We start from the raw sequence: 17,418 nt of genomic DNA, 5'->3' as shown, positions 1-17,418 counted from the left end.
CATGCAAATTTCCAATGATATAATCTGTCCAGTTGAAGGAGGGCCTAGGAGATTTTGCGGATTAAAACATATTTTTCCAACGCTTGCGATTATTTATGCGGGCAGTCAATCGTTTCAATGAACATTTCGCATAACTAGACGTAATCACCAGGTTGCTGTGTCAGTAGTGTTAGTATTTACATTTCCGATATAAGTCATAATGTCGCCGTGGGTAGTTTCAGTTTTTATCGGATAAAATCAAATAGGTTTTGAAAGAAATTTAGTGAAATGTCTGTAAATGCTGAGTATGTGGAATAATTCGATGTCGAATTCGAGGACTCATAATGCTAAGAACCAATATTATTTTAATTTTATTACTGATCTCATTGTTTCATTATCTACTTGAAGATTCAAATGCAAAAATTTAGGTAATTATAACATTAAAAAATACAATTGCTTCTCTTCGTGCATCGCCGTACAGTGTACAGAAAATAGTAATTATATGAGCAGCGTTTCAATGGTTTCTTATATTCATTTATTGGGAAACACTAAGTAATATGACATGAAAGCCATGTTTGAACTCTACAAAGAATGTGATTGAAATGTAGACTTAGCTTATAGCACATAATACTAATAATTGTTGATTTTCGAATAATGTATGAAAGCTGTATGGAACTACGTCCGTTATGTGTACAAACAGTGATTTTTCGAAAACATTTTTTTAGAATTGCTCAAATGTTTTCGAACAAAAAATGTTTGTTTGCATGTTGAGCATACGTATCACATTGTGTAGAATGCCTATCAGCGAAAAAGACGATTTTGTTCATTTTGTCGCTTACGTCTCCTATACAAACATAGGCAGTGTAGTGAATTATTATATGAAAAGTAACTTTTTTCGTTCATTATTATGGATTTCTTTTGACATTTCTAGTGAATTCTTTTTGACGACCAATTCGAATAAATTCATATGACAAAGAACTGGTACTGGTTATTTCAATTATAATAAAACAAGAAGTGGGTTATATCTATGGTATAACCGCAAGGGTGACGTAGGACTATCGTTGATTTAGAGATCATTTGTATGAAGTTGAATCTGAATTCATTCTGAATGAATGAATATTTGGAGAACTTCGAAAACAAGAGCGTTACGTTGGAGGCACAAGGTTTTATGCATCCAATATTGGATACGGAAATATCCTACTGATGGGGAAGAATAATCTTCAGAAGCTATCCTGTTGATTGCGATTGATTAAAAAATCACAAAACCTAATGTATTTGGTCACAGTGTTACATGGATAGAAAACATTAAAATAAACTCTTTCATATGAATGTAATTTTAAATTCCCAGAGGAACTGGCAGATTATTTTCAGTAACGATTAGATATTTCCACATTTTCCTCGATACTGGAAGCCCACCAGTGGTTAATGCTAACTCGATAACCATCTGTTAATAGCACTTGATTGAAACATATTTGGTCACAGTGTTACATGGATAGAAAACATTCAAATAAACTCCTTCACATGAATGTATTTTTAAATTCCTAGAGGAACTGGCAGATTATTTTCCGGATCTTTCTCGATCCAAACGAAAAGAATTCCGTGCGTGTATGTGTGTAGCGGCTGCTTCGAGATCATCCCGGGGAACCGTTTGTAGCATCACTCTCCTCCTGATGGATTCCCTTCTGGCCTAAGGTGCACAAACAGGCTCTTGGTGACACCGTTCATCCGCGCTTTCATGATAAATGAAGAGCTTCACCACAACAGCGACAACATGCTCCAATCGCTGTTCAATTAGAACTGAGTGGATTTCCGAGCGGCGCTCGCTTATATACCGATTGGTGATTTCAATAGCCTATTTTGAAAGCAAATTTAAGACTATTGAAACAAGTTTTTGGATCAGAAAGTAACAAGTATAGAACGCGTAGACATTTTATCTTTCGAATGAAGTGTTTATCATACCATTTCGTTCAGTTGTTTAGGAGCTATTAACACTCAAAATCTCGGTCTCCGGCGTAACGCTTTCGTTTTCGAAACTTTGATTTTACACCCCGTGTTACGGACAGCTGAGGCTTATCGCGGATCGAGTTACAGATCCATAAGATAAGCAATATTTGAGATTATATTTAGAAAAGACCTCCAAGCGAGGTATAGAAACGTTTAGAAAGGACCAATGTAAGGCAATTAAAAGATGTAAGAGCTCAAGTGTTTTGTTAGGCTAGAAAACGCTTGTAGTTCGAAATTATTGCCGGTCATAAATTCAGAATGGACGAATATTTAAATAGCGTCCGGTAAACAATTTAATGCATGCATCATTTAGGATGCATTTTTATTACCCTTTTCCATCCCTAGCTGCGCTCAGCCAGATACACCAGCAGGGTGTAATAAAATAAAAGGATGTTATTTAGAGCGAAGGATGGAAAGGGGAAATCCAAGAATAAGATAGGCGCACCGACGAGGTGCTATAAACTTAAGGTATTTTCTTAGGGTAGTGCAGCCGTCTCAGACTGCACGTTACCATACGCTAGAAGAAGGGACAAGGAAGGTAGATGATCTAAACGAAACCGATATGTTATCGGTTTTCAAGAGAGAGAGAGGAGATGTTCCTCGTCAATCTTAGTTTAAGGAACCATGTATATATTGTGAAACTTTTGAATAAATTTTTTAGTATTGTAACAGAACTCACGCGAAAGCGTTAAAATTTTTCTTTCAATAGAGAAATTTTTCATGGTGGCTCCAGAGAGGAGCAGTGAAGATTTCCAAAGTGGAAAAAAGTGAAACTCTTCTCGGCAGTGGATGCGAGAAGTGATAATTCGCGAAAATTTATCGGCAGTGGATGCCAACAGTGTTAATCGCGAATAAAAAGTCTTTTTCAAAGTTAATTCGCGAACTATTCATCGGCAGTGGATGCCAACAGTGTTAATCGCGAATAAAAAGTCTTTTTCAAAGTTAATTCGCGAACTCTTCAAATAGCAGTGGATGCCAAAAGTGAAACTCTTCTCGGCAGTGGATGCGAGAAGTGATAATTCGCGAAAATTTATCGGCAGTGGATGCCAACAGTGTTAATCGCGAATAAAAAGTCTTTTTCAAAGTTAATTCGCGAACTCTTCAAATAGCAGTGGATGCCAAAAGTGAACTCTTCTCAGCAGTGGATGCGAGAAGTGATAATTCGCGAAAATTTATCGGCAGTGGATGCCAACAGTGTTAATCGCGAATAAAAAGTCTTTTTCAAAGATAATTTGCGAACTCTTCAATCGGCAGTGGATGCCAAAAGTGTTTCTTTCAACCGAAATAAACATTGTGAATTGATTAAGAAACCGGCAGTGGATGCCAAAAGTGTTCCTTTCAAACGGAGACAAATATAAGTGAATTAACCAGCAAAAACCTTAAGCAGCAGTAGACGCAGCAGCACCAGCAGTAGCACCACCAGAGGTGACAACAACATCCGAGCCAGAAGGCCTCCCAGGACAAGGAGAGAATCGCCCAAGCACCAACACGGAAAGACGGAGATAGGACCGGATCAACAAAAAAGGTGTGATTTTTCCATTTTAGTTTAGTCATGTCTTATCAATTCATTAGGAATAAGAATGGCAATTGCCGCTTGTGCAATGAGCCTGATTCTAGGGACGATTTAGTCGCGTGCGATGAATGTGACCGATGGTTCCATTTGACATGCGCAGGCCTAAATAAAAAACCTAAACAAACAGAAAGATGGATATGCCCCAAATGCAAGACCATAGAGAACGAATTGTTAAGACTTCAAAAAACACAACCAACACCAATAGAAGAGATGATGAATATCCATAGAGAATCTATGCGGGCTCTAGTAGAAACTCTTAAAATTAAGAACGAGGGTAGAGAAGAAACCCCTGATTCAAATAGACTGTTACACCGGCAATCTCTCTTAGACCTCCCCTATTTTGATGGGTCATATAAGATATGGCCTAGATTTAAAATAACGTTCGAAGAAACTACCCTTCAAGGAAACTTTTCCGATTTAGAAAATATAAATCGTTTACAGAAATATCTCAAAGGAGACGCGCTGAAATTAGTGAGCGCTCTTTTAATCGATAAAGCTAATGTTCCAAAAATAATGGAAAAACTAAATCTACGGTTCGGAAATCCCGAAACCATTTATTCGAATTTATTGAAGGAAATGCTAAATGCGAGGAATCCACATTTTGGATCACCCCAAACAATGATTGATTTTGTAACATCGCTTGATTGTTTCGTGACAAATATAAAAATACTAAAACACGATGAATATCTCAATGATCCTAGATTGATTCGTGATTTAGTTTTAAAACTTCCAAACGACTTGCATCATCAATGGATCAAGTTTGTAGCTGATACAAAGAAAACAAGAGATATAATTGATCCATTTATACCGACGCTAGAGGACCTTTATAATTGGTTAAAACCTCAAGAAGAGTTGGCCACGATGCTACAGTCGGAGAGGAAAGAAAAACCTCATAAGAGCGGATATTTGAATACACATGCTGTAAAGGAACAAAAATATAGGCCGAAGCGCCTACCAAAGTGTTTCGCATGCCGAAACGAGCATAAGACATCAGAATGTTCAATTTTTAAAAATATGAACGTTCAACAAAGGAGTGATTTTATTTTTAAACACAGGCTATGTTTAGCATGTTGTAATTATACAAACCACATGGCAAAAGATTGCAGGATCGCAAAGCCTTGTGGAATCGATGGATGCAAACTTAGACACCACGCATTACTGCATAGAGCAACTCAGAGAGATGCTAACCTTAATAATACAGAAAGCGTTAATTGTCATGTAAATAAAGAGAACAAAATACTGTATCAAATCCTTCCAGTTACATTGGGCTGCGGAAAAAAGGAAATTAAAACTTTCGCATTTTTAGACCCTGGGTCATCAGTAAGTTTGATTCACGCTGATATTAAAAATAAACTTGGAACACAAGGGCGTAACAACCCCTTAACGCTGGTTTGGACTAATGGCGAAACTCAGCAAGAACTAGATAGTGAAGAAATTTCCCTAAGTATACAAGGATGCAATAATCAACGTTATAACATACATAATTTGAGGACTGTGTCGGAATTATCTCTTCCCTCACAGTCAATGAATATTCATGAATTACGACGAGAATACAATCACTTAGAAGATATAACTCTCGAAGGATATGAAAATGCTATGCCAAAAATACTGTTAGGTTTACCGCATTCGTTTTTGATAAGCGGTAGGGAGACGCGATCAGGTAAATTTAATGAACCAGTCGCACAGAACACTAAACTCGGATGGGTTTTGTTCGGGCAAACTAACGAACATAAAAAATTGAAAGGACACGTGCTGATGAACGACGAAATTGATTCATCAGATTATTTCAATAAAATGATGGAAAATTATTTTAGCCTAGAAGATTTCGGGATAAAAGTACCTGTAAAAACCTTGATGTCTAACGATGAAAAAAGATCGATTGATATCATGAATTCCACTTTGAAATATGAAGAAGGAAGTTATGAAATTGGGCTGCTTTGGAAACAGGAGGATGTACAATTTCCGCATAGCTATCAATCAGCCATGAACAGACTACGTGGTCAAGAATCAAAAATGCGTAAAAATCAATGTCTACATAAATGGTTGGAGAAGACTAAACCTATAAAGGTAGGGGATATCGTGGTTTTTGCCGATGAAGAAAAGAAAGGTAAATGGCATAAGGGCAAGGTGATAAGAACAACAACTAATATGGATGGGCAAGTTAGATCCGCTACCGTGGAAACAATTAAAGGTGAAATTACTAGACCAGCTGTAAAATTAGCAGTATTAGATGTAAGTAAGAACAATGAAATCGAGAGCTCAAAAGATACCACTATTTCCTCACCACCTCTTAACTTTGTTGGAGTAATTAAAAGTGCCCCAGGGAGTAAAGAGGAAATTAAGGGACCGCGAAATCCTCAAGAATGGGGAGTAAGAAAAACGGTTAACATCGAGCATGTAAAAGAGCTGGCGTCAAAATTGAAACCGAAGCCACAAACAAAAAAGAAAGTCATAGGTAAAATAAGACCATATACCGGCACGATACAAAAGGCTATCGTAACCGCAATGGCAATTCTAGTACTGGTAAATTTGACAAATGCCGTCAACATCCAGCCTATTGAGGAAGGGGGTTTAATGTTTGATCATGTTGGGTCATGTATAGTAAAGCGAGGAATTTGGAGGACAAATATTGTATCCAACTTAATTCCTAACGACGATATTTCTATGCTAGACTCTATTCATTCGAACTTAGAAAGAACCTTGAAGTTCATGGGGAATGTAACTCAAGACAGCGCTTTGACAGAACTTGTAATGTCGATAGAACGACAATGTAACAATGCAAAACAAGAAATAAATTTTTTATCACGATCAAAAAGGAGTCGTGGAATACTTGGGTTTTTGAAAGACCTGTTATTTGGGAGTAATGATGTGGAAGACGAAGTACAGTCTTTGCGTATTCACGAAGAGCAAAAACTTCATGATATCTCACAAACCATGAGACTATTGAATCAAAGAAGCAAAAATATGGGAGATGAATTAAGCGTAAGAATTCGTAGACTAAATGAAGGAATGTTATCTTTGAAGGGAAAGTATTCCGAAGAAAGAACTAATATATTCGCAAGAAAATGTTTTGAGACCACAACGTTAGCTTTGCAATTGATTGATGGCATAACTCGAAAATACAGGATAATTAAGACTCACCCTTTAGCCGAAAATGAAATGCAAAAGGCAATTCAAAATATAAAGAAGCAATTACCAGAAGGATACTCAATCCTTAGAGACCCACTTGCAGTTAAATACAACATTAAAATTGAAAATGGAACAGTAAATATAATAATGGAAAATGTAATTATTAATAAGGAAAACTTCGAAGTATTCAATGTAATCCCTATTCCTGAAAATGGAAGTGTTATAAAAATAGATCACCATGTAATAGCAATTAATAATAAACATGAATTTTTTTACCCAGATGGAAATTTAATAAAGCTTAATGAAAGTCATTATGTGGTAAATCAGCCAGAATTAACCAGAGTTCCAGATTGCATAGCTGGAGCATTACTTCATGAAACGATAAAACAAAAATGCTCAACAAAGATGATGGAAGAACCATACACCATGTTAACAAAATTGAATAAGATCAACTCTATATTGTACACAACGAGCGACCCTAGCAAGATAATAATCCATTGTAATAATGTAGCCATGTCACCGCCTTATAAGAACGCGATCATAGAACTGTTCCCAGATTGTAAGATCCTAACAGAAAAAACTATTCGTTATGCCCAAATATCTGGACATAACGGGGAAGCTAGAATATTTTTTAAACCTATTCAGAAACTACCATATGTACTAGAAAAACCAAACATAAATGAAAATTTGAATACAACTATCTCGAGTAGAAATCCATATGAAAAGGTAGATATAAAGGATACAGTAATACCTGAAGACGATTTTATAAAAAAGAAACACGTATATACATTTGGAGGTACCATAACTGTTATTTCAATGATTATAATAGTAGGAATTTACGTATACATAAAATTAAAGAGAAGAAGTAATAGACAAAATAATAGAAGAAATGATGATCCGCCTTCGTTATTAGACATGATACGGCTAAATAGAGTTCAGGAAGAATCAAGAAATATTCCTATTATTTTAAACCGTGATAGTTGTCTATAATTGAGTAAATCTATGTAGTAGATTTACGGAGTCCGGAATGTTACGGACAGCTGAGGCTTATCGCGGATCGAGTTACAGATCCATAAGATAAGCAATATTTGAGATTATATTTAGAAAAGACCTCCAAGCGAGGTATAGAAACGTTTAGAAAGGACCAATGTAAGGCAATTAAAAGATGTAAGAGCTCAAGTGTTTTGTTAGGCTAGAAAACGCTTGTAGTTCGAAATTATTGCCGGTCATAAATTCAGAATGGACGAATATTTAAATAGCGTCCGGTAAACAATTTAATGCATGCATCATTTAGGATGCATTTTTATTACCCTTTTCCATCCCTAGCTGCGCTCAGCCAGATACACCAGCAGGGTGTAATAAAATAAAAGGATGTTATTTAGAGCGAAGGATGGAAAGGGGAAATCCAAGAATAAGATAGGCGCACCGACGAGGTGCTATAAACTTAAGGTATTTTCTTAGGGTAGTGCAGCCGTCTCAGACTGCACGTTACCATACGCTAGAAGAAGGGACAAGGAAGGTAGATGATCTAAACGAAACCGATATGTTATCGGTTTTCAAGAGAGAGAGAGGAGATGTTCCTCGTCAATCTTAGTTTAAGGAACCATGTATATATTGTGAAACTTTTGAATAAATTTTTTAGTATTGTAACAGAACTCACGCGAAAGCGTTAAAATTTTTCTTTCAATAGAGAAATTTTTCACCCCGGTATAGAAATGAAAGACGTAGTCCTACGTCAAAACTTATAATTTTATTTCTTAGTGTAGATTTTGATGACGAAAGAAAATCTGCTTCAGTGTATTTTTTGTCTCGCATCTAAATATCGATAACATTCAATATTTGTAAACAAAAAGACGTTGGGCCAAGAAACAAATTCACTTATCTTGCACCGTAGGATAAACTAGTTTGACAAGCATGGCATCTAAATCTCAAAGGAAACGGAAAACAGATTCCAATTTAAGTTGGAAAAATAAAATAATTCGATCATTCAGCGATGGATGGATAGAAACCGACAATCTCAATGTCACGGAAAAGTCTGCTGAATTAATTAAAACGCATGATTCTACTCAGAATGGAATAAAATCGAGTAAATTCAATTATACTAACTTCGTGAAGCCTAGTGATGATAAATCAACGAGCGATATCCCCGATCCTAAGCTGAACAAACGAGACATTGGAAGGATCAAGGATGTTATTGGGTACATGTATAACGATGATAGAATATCGCTTAAGCTTACGTTTGAGAAAGCCGGAATGCTACTGGAAACCAACTATGACGACCAGCAGCAGGTTTTCCGTTACTTGATTAATGATCGTGAGATTTGTCGAGCCGAGGGAGAAAAGCAAGAAGCGCACACGAAGGCGCGGGATAAATTAGTACGAATCATCCAATACTATTGTTACACGGTTAAGGTTCGTTGCAAGTTTATCGGGGTTTTTTCTGATTAATCGAGTTTGCCCCTATTTCAGAGGTTGAAGGAATACCACACGCGTAGAAACGTATTTCGAAAGAATCCAGACTCGAATGATAAGAACAAGCAAAACTTTAAAGAAAATCAACTGGATGAGGGTAACATTGGTTTTCGCATGCTCCAGAAACAAGGCTGGAGTGGTGGCTCCCTGGGCAATAACGAGGAAGGAATACTGGAACCAATTGGGATAAAGAAACTCAAAGCTAAAGCAGGATTCGGTACAGAAGATAGTAAGCCAGAGAAGATACCGATAGAGGCGTTCATGTTGGCGATTAAACAGTATGCCTCCGGCAATGCACTTTACGATTTGGTATTCAGCCCACAGTTCTCTAAGCATCAAGTTATCAAGCTGAAAGAGTGAGTATCATGTTTTGCATGGTCTGAAATACGTGTATTTCACAATATCATTACAGCCTGGCTTCTTCGCTGAAACTTTTCCCGCAACTTATTGGAAAAAAGAAACAACTGGTAATCAGTAAAAATCTCACAATCCGTGAAATCATGATTGGCGTCCAGAAAGGCCATTCTGATTTGTGCGCCAAGTATACAGTTATTCCTCCTATTTGTACGAATATGAAATAAACACTGCTAACGAGAAACGCCTAATTTTTTCTCGCTGAAGTGATCCAATCAAACTCCACCAACTCTAGAAGATAGGCGGCGGTTTCCTTCAGTTGCGGATTGTTTATACTGACAATCTGTTTGATAATACTTCTAGGAATTTGTTGGGCAATGGCTGCTTTCAGTTCGACTTCTGAAGCACATTTTATCAGTTTCATTAGCAGGGTAACTGCGAGCGTCAATATGTCCTCCGAGTTTACCAAGTCCAAACAGTTGATTATGCTCCTCAAACGATTTCCATCATACATTACAAATCTAGCTCCATTCTCCTCCAAACAAATGTTATACACAAATGTTAGAGTCATTCGCTTTAACAACCTGCCAGCTGGCATCATGAACCGCTCGATGGCATGGAGCAAATTATTGGCAAATGCCAGCCCATCAGCATCTGTGGCCAAATGTGCTCGTCCTTCGGGAAAGGCAGCCAGATTAGTGAAGGTGCCACATATAGAGACAATAAATTTGTAGTCATCCGTATCGGGAAGCGGTAATGTACCTTCAATCTGTCTTGCTACAAAACTACTTAGCACGCAATTGGACATTACTAAGAAATCCCGCAAGCTGTCAGTTCCAATAAGTGCTTTAACACTGTCATGTTGTTTGCATGATTTCCACAACATTGCACCCATTATGGAACCGGTCCAAGATACGGCCTCTATTTGTCCTACTGCTTGGCTAAAAATATTGCTACTATGAACTGTTTTACTCTGTTCGACAATGCACCCAGATTCGAAATACTTACTGTCTAGTGGCGGAAAGCTCCTGCTCCAACCTAGCGATTTTTTCATTTTGAGTTTCTAGGGCACTTTCGGAGTTTCGTTTAAACGCTCTCAAACTCTCCAATTCCTGATTTTTTGAGTGGAGATCTGAGATATGAGTGTAACAAATATTGAACAATAAAGGGCGTTACTGAGAATAATCGCTAAACCGAGTACTACCTTCTAGAATTTTTAATATTGACTGCGATACCCGTTCCAACGAGTAGCATAGGTTATTGCTGGTGATTTCTAGTGTACGAATATCATTTTGATCACTACAATCTGGCGTACAATCTACGAGCTGCTTCAATAACGTCGCTATATTAGTATCGAACTGGAGAAGTTTTTTCGCCGCTTCATCCTAGATTAATGAAAATAATATAAAATATGTTTTCATTGCAGCATTAAGTTACCAATAATTTTTGCTCGTCATCACACATTTTCCGTTCAGTTGACTGTTTTTCTGCAACCTGCAAGTGTGAAGCACGTTGTGATTGAAAATTCAAATTTGTCAACCGAGAATTACGTTAGGGTGGGTTTAGACTAGGGATATATTCATGTGAAGAAATATGATGAGATTTATTGACGAATTTACGCAAAGCTGAATCAGCTCATGCGACACCTACATTAGAGCTCAGAACTACAAAAGTGAGGGTGTTTGTTTATTTTACGCACTGAAAAGCGCGATACGGTCGTAATTATTAATTTTATTTTTATTTAGATTCATTTCAGCCACTAAATGTCGTCAGTATATGGTTAGAAAATTATTATTTTGTTTATTGCCGATGGTTTCAGCAAGCGATTTTACCAAAGTCATAGATAATCTTCGGAAATTTTAGGTTTGATGATGCATACCGGTTATTGATACTATGGATAATTGCGATGAAATCAATATCATATCAAATTGGCTGATATCATTGATTATGTAGGGGCCGATACGAGAAGGATTTGCAGTATTTTTAGAGCAAAACACCCTATTCGTCGTTTACTTAGTTGAAAAAAATTAAAGTACAATACTTATAACAAGCCATTCCTCGTAATATTTATAGCAAATTGTAAAATGATGCTTTTCTAACCTTTTCAACGTGGAAAGTATACATGAAACCGGAAACTTTGAAGATAAATTCTGATTTTTCTAAAAAATTTGAACGAAGTTCATACCAAAAAAACAAAACATCCTCATTTTACTCGCTGCGCCATCTGGTTGTAAGTCCAACGTAAATTCGTCAATAGAAATCGCTTCAACCGTTTACACTAGCGTGAACTTCTATAATGAATATATTCATATCTTCGGTGAATTTATTCACCTGAAGTAGAACTGCATCCAACTTTAGTGATTTCTCAACAGTGAGAAATTCACATGCGTTTACATATGCTGAATTTATTCAAGTTATATATACCTCGAATAATTGTATCATATTTATTCTCACCCGTTTACACCTATTTTCACGTGAATAAATCCATCTATAGCTATTGGCGATCTAACGCAAAATGTAAACGATCGGTGAGACATCTGGATTTCGTTTTTGAACTAAGAAAATGATGCTAATGTAACCTAAAACTCAAAAACAAATCACGTATATTTTTCTTCGGGGCTTTCCAAGGTAGTTCTCACATGCAGGAATCGTGCATTTTTCTACTTGTGTTTGATTGTGCTCTCGAATGTCCTTCTTCAATTCAACCATTGTCAACATTTTTATAGTTTTCACTACTGAAAGAGGTAAATAAATAACATGTTATATATAAAATTGCGCAGAATTAAATTTCTTACAAACTCATCGCAATCAAATAATCTTTTATTATTATAACATTGTAATTTATGGAAAGAACTACAAACCTTCCATAAGCTCATATGGCAAAATTTAAAACCATCATCACTTTCACCGCAGCGCCGCCTAGGTGTAGATTTGTACGTTAGATCGCCAATAGATCTCCCTAATGTAATCCCGCCATTACACGCGGAAAACATGTATTCGCTGTATTCGGGCATCGAAGGTACAGTGTCGCCGTCTACGGGATTTTATGTGTGTACAAAGAGTTGTTTCTAATTCGACATACCGAGGCACCGAGATGGAAAATGAAAGGTGGGAAGATTTTTAAATCTGTGACGTCACAGATTTTGTTTAGGTATGTTACTTTTCTTTTTTTTCTTTATTATAGTGATTTTCAACACATTTTGGCTGGTTCGTCACTTTTTCTTCCATTTTTGGAAGAATGTCGGGAGTGAGAATTGAACTCGTGATCTCTGCGTGAGAGGTATGGATGTTACCACTACGCCAGATGGCCTCCTCGTGTTACTTTTCTTATAATAGTCCACTAGATAGGAAAAGTGTTGTTATTAAAAGTAAAAATAAGCAGATGAAATGAACGAACTAGTTTTTTTTTTCTTAAATCGATGCTAGCAGTCAAAATCATAAGGGCCCAACTGACATTTTAGCAGAAACTAATATTTCAGTTTTTTGAGGTGTTTTAAACATAATTTTAATTTGATTTAACGTCTCGTTACGTCGACCAAAAACGTAAAGGAACAAAGTCAGAGTCAGAGAATCTTTTGTTCCTTTGACGGATGAACATTTGACAGTGCATGGGAAAAAAGTTTTTTTCATGCGAAATGTACTTGAAAAATAAATTTAATTGACTTCGTAATACCTAGATTGAGACGAAAAGATTTCCTTCTGCGTCTTAGTTTAAAGCGAATGAAGTTTTCAGCACCCAGCACCCATTTGAGTAACTGACTGGTATGCCTGGCATGTGAACATCCTATCTTCCTGTTTAACACAACCAGAACCCATGAATCTTCCCATCTTCTATTCTTCATCTTGCCGAGGCACTACTCAGTGTCGCTCCATACTTATGACAGACATACAACTGTACTAGCGTTGTACTTTGAAAATTGTATGTCTGTTACCATGTACAGCGCTAGAACTATGCAAGCAACTCGGTACAATCGCTGTATCTGTACCGACCTGTTTCTGTAGAAGAATAAAAGCGACTGGCAACCCCAGCCATGACTATCTGTCAATGTATGAATTTAAATAAAATCAGTTATTCGCGACATAGAAGGCACGCTGTCGCCATCTAGCGAGTGTTATGAATGTATGAGGAAAAAGTAAACAAACCGTGTGTTTTTCAGCTGTACTTTGAACGCTATTTTTTCTCGAATTCTGTATCTTCATTGAGACTAGCATGCTCAAATGCAGTTGTAAATTTTCATACACTGAATGAAAATTATTTTGAAATGTTGTTAGCCTGGTCAGGTTACATAGTCCGAACCCGTGTATAATCATCACTAGAAGAACTTCTAAATCTTTTCACCAGAACGTTTGAAAAGTGGACCACAAAAGTTGGACGAATTGCCTTTACAATAAAGAAATTGCTTTTGTTAGTAATACTGAAAAATATGATCATAACGCTGAACCTAACTGTCGCTCGATTCGTATAGTCGTTCCATATTATAAATTAATATATTAGCCCAGAATAATGTAACCTTTCATCGAAAACAGATGAAACCTGATACGTCGAATAGCTTTAACGGCTCAGGATGGAGATTGAGCCATTGATAAACAACCGTACCTGAGATCTTCATATCAACGCGTTTCATTTCTTTCCACCAGGTATGTAAAATTACCCTCGACGACCAAACGACTTCCTTCGGCAGTGAAATTGAAAATATCTCCCAGGCCCACAAATACACTGCATCTTGCGTTTTCTCCCAATAATGGCTTTTGAAGAAACGCGAAAAAAATCATTACTAGACACTGTTTTCGCTTATGATTTTTCTATCACTTTTACAAAACTCGTTACACTTTTACTTAGAATATTCATTTGATACCGATAATTTGATTTTCATTGATAATTTTGTTCCTGAAGTTGTGTTCATTTTTCCCGCCGCAGAGAAAGCGTCATTTTCTACGGCAATAAAAAGATGTTTCTAATGTTGCTAGTGTATATATTTCAACCTATTTAGCTCTGTAGAACATTATTCTTCCATTCAACGCTTACCATTATCAAAATCAATTCATTACATTTGTGAAACTACTTGTTAAAATCCACTAATTTTTGCTTTGTGTTTTGTTTATCTTTGCTTCATATAAACTGGCTGTCAAACTCAGCTTCGATATCTCTTCTTCTTCTCGAATGGCGTTAACGTTCCCTGTGGAACTTTTGCCGTCTCAACGTATGCATTAACTAGCGTCATTTTATTAATACTTAGTTGATATTTCTTGAGCCAAATAACACGCCTTGAATGTATTCCGAGGGGCAAGCTCTACGCGTGACCACAGTGCAAGTCGAAGGAAATTTCTCTGACGAAAAATCCCCCGGCCAGAACGGGAATCGAACCCGAACACCCGGCATGATAATGTGAGACGCTAACCACTCGGCCACGGGTGCACAGCTTCGATATCCCGAATTGCCTCAATGTGCAGAGCTGAGTTGGAGATGCAATTGACATCGTCAACTTAGATCGGGTTGCGGTTGCCCAATGTGTAGATGGCCTTAGTCAAATGTCTTCAAACCAGACATCTCTGCTCCTCATACCTCTTTTCTAAATTCGCGTTGACGGCGGAATGGTGTCGACATCTAAATACGACATTAGTTTGTATGAGGCCAACTATTCTCTATCACATTAGTCGGTTCTAAGGCAGTTTTAATTTGTTAAAATTTGCATGAAAATTTTTTGTTTGCGTTATTAGCCTACTAGAAATATGTTGTTCAGACCCCAGTTTAAATTATTTTCTATGAATTTTCCGATATTCTCACCAAAACTTACCATTATAATATAACATTATCTTTAGACACAGTTTTTGTATGATATTTTTTTACTACTTGCAATCAAAAGTGATTTTCATTTACATAGAGTACCAAATTGATTTGGAAAAAATAATTTTCATTCATAATTTTCATTTTAAAAGCGTGTTCATTTCTATTGCAAACCCATATTATCATGCCTACTCCCCCATTTCGTAATACAAAGCTCAATGCCGTCAATGCGGATAGCGTTAATTACGAACCACCTATCAATTCTACTATCTTGATACAAATCACACACAACGGTGTATATAGAGACACCTTGCACACAACCAAGATGGGTCTATGGTACTAGGTGAGGCCGTTTCGTCACTAAGTTGGGTAGGGGAGCGGTATATGAAAACAGCACGGAAGAAAGCAGAAGGGGAATTATTTGCTTGAAGCGTGAAAGAGACAGACTGATCAGGAACGAGCTTCGGCACTGGCGTATTGTGTTTTGTTTACAAACAAAACACAGTAGACTTTCAAGATGGCTGAAGAGTGGTTTTAGCAAGTTGGCCCACCTTAGGATATACTTCTATGCGCCTTGCACACAACTAGTTTGTTTTGTTTACTTCAGATATAGACAGATTTAGCATTTATGTGTAGTAACGGGAAAATTTTGGGTTTTGATTTCATTCGAATAAATAAAACTGGAGAAGTGAGATGGCGTTTGTTAGCAATAACCTGTAAGTACATTGGGAAAATGTTTAGGAAACCGAACCATCGCAAGCCGAAACTTATTACGACGGTTACGGCGATGTGGCTTACTTGAGTTCTATTCCTGTTTATAAACATTAGGATACTATAGTTCATTGAACATACGTTGAAGAAAAATACCGTTTTGACTCATATACCGGACAGTCTCAAATTCCGAACACTTCATTTTGAAATGTACTGAGTTCTAATGTGATAAATAATGGAATGGAACCCAACTTTCTATGAGGTATATTCTTTCGTTTGACGTTATCTATAGGTATCGATACTGCTAATAATGTATAATACTGAGTACTTGTAAAAAAAGTGATAGTCAAATCCATTTTATCACTGGTTTGCGTTAGTCATTTTTCTGTTTTTGTAGCTGTTTTCACTATTTGGTTTACTGTTTTCATGTTCATGTAGGGTAAGTGGAGGCAATTTGGACCGTCTAAGGAAATCGCCTAATATTTCCAAACCAATACGGCCTCAATAAAATAAAAGTCACATCAAAACACACTAGTTTGACACAAATACAGTAATAGTTAACTAATTAAAATAAAAGAACAGTCTAATTCTGGAGCAAGAATAGAAAAGTGTCTAAACCATTTATAAACTAAGAAGAGAACTTACTCCTTGGAAATCATAAGCCACACGCACAAACAAACAGAAGAAAAATTAATTTTTGATCAGGCTTTCGAACTAAAACGATAAAAGACAATCGAATTCCTGGATAAAACCTATGAAAAAGGTCGAACAGACAAAACGTTTTCGATCTGCATCAAGGATGTATAATATTCCTGTAACTACGCTGTACGGTACGATAAACTGCTTCAATCGCGGAGATGCCGCTTGAAAACCCATTGTTTTGTCATCCATTGAAGAGTATTCATCCTCATAAAGTATTCAAATCCGGAATACTACAGGGTCTTTCAGATTAAACGCTCACGCAAAAAACAATTGAACAGCTCCTTATGAAATTTTTTTTTGCTCCGTCGATGGTAACACTGCATTCCCCACTTCGGGACGATAATATTCGGCTACTCGTTCCAGGCCCCGGCCAAGAGGATATAATCCGCGAGTCAAGATCTAAGTGGTGCGGACTCAATCCACTTCAGTTTCAAGCAAATTCATGCATCTTTTCAAGCGATTTCTTGCAACAAATGTACAGACTACCAGAGATGCCAGATTTAAAGATATGTTTGTAAATTCACAGACATACCTGTAAAATACTTTTCATTTTTGTTGCAGACTTTTTGAATATACAGTAATTTACATTCAATGCGACGTTCATCACATCAAAGATATTTGACTCACCGTATGACATTTTTCCATAGTTTTAATACATAAAAAGTTTTTATATTTATTTTATATCAAAACACATTACGTTAGACCAATT

The 17,418-nt window shown here is 36.7% G+C and overlaps 3 protein-coding genes across 6 annotated transcripts in view; 2 read left to right on the top strand and 1 right to left on the bottom strand.

Moving 5' to 3' along the window:
- Positions 1-8,514: 8,514 nt before the first annotated feature.
- LOC129768735 (NF-kappa-B-repressing factor-like) lies at positions 8,515-9,749 on the top strand. The gene is made up of 3 exons (XM_055770581.1): positions 8,515-9,097; positions 9,155-9,513; positions 9,570-9,749. The coding sequence occupies exons 1-3, from the start codon at positions 8,600-8,602 to the stop codon at positions 9,736-9,738; spliced, it is 1,026 nt and encodes a 341-aa protein (XP_055626556.1). The 5' UTR covers positions 8,515-8,599; the 3' UTR covers positions 9,739-9,749.
- Positions 9,240-11,010, bottom strand: LOC129768734 (uncharacterized). 2 transcript variants are annotated; one of them, XM_055770579.1, is made up of 4 exons: positions 10,949-11,010; positions 10,716-10,896; positions 10,520-10,643; positions 9,240-10,464 (listed from the first exon to the last, which is right to left on the bottom strand). In XM_055770579.1, the coding sequence occupies exons 1-4, from the start codon at positions 10,973-10,975 to the stop codon at positions 9,759-9,761; spliced, it is 1,038 nt and encodes a 345-aa protein (XP_055626554.1). In that variant the 5' UTR covers positions 10,976-11,010; the 3' UTR covers positions 9,240-9,758. The 2 variants fall into 2 exon arrangements, with proteins under 2 accessions (XP_055626554.1, XP_055626555.1); XM_055770580.1 differs by having other exon boundaries at positions 9,240-10,452.
- Positions 11,011-15,887: 4,877 nt separating this feature from the next.
- Positions 15,888-17,418, top strand: part of LOC129768262 (gastrula zinc finger protein XlCGF42.1-like) — a 42,007-nt gene continuing 40,476 nt past the window's right edge. For 2 of the 3 annotated variants that reach the window (XM_055769776.1, XM_055769779.1), the window contains exon 1: positions 15,908-16,012. Coding sequence is in view for 1 of the 3 variants with exons in the window: in XM_055769778.1 (XP_055625753.1) it covers positions 15,990-16,012 (23 nt within the window). In the remaining 2 variants the exon portion in view is untranslated. Of the gene's footprint in view, positions 16,013-17,418 lie in introns of all 3 variants that reach the window. The other variant, XM_055769778.1, reaches the window with a different exon arrangement.

This window comes from Toxorhynchites rutilus, chromosome 2 (genome assembly GCF_029784135.1).
Source record: "Toxorhynchites rutilus septentrionalis strain SRP chromosome 2, ASM2978413v1, whole genome shotgun sequence".
In the NCBI taxonomy this organism is placed as follows: domain Eukaryota; kingdom Metazoa; phylum Arthropoda; class Insecta; order Diptera; family Culicidae; genus Toxorhynchites; species Toxorhynchites rutilus.
Note: the sequence above shows the minus strand (reverse complement) of the source record. Positions and strands in the feature narration are given on the sequence as shown.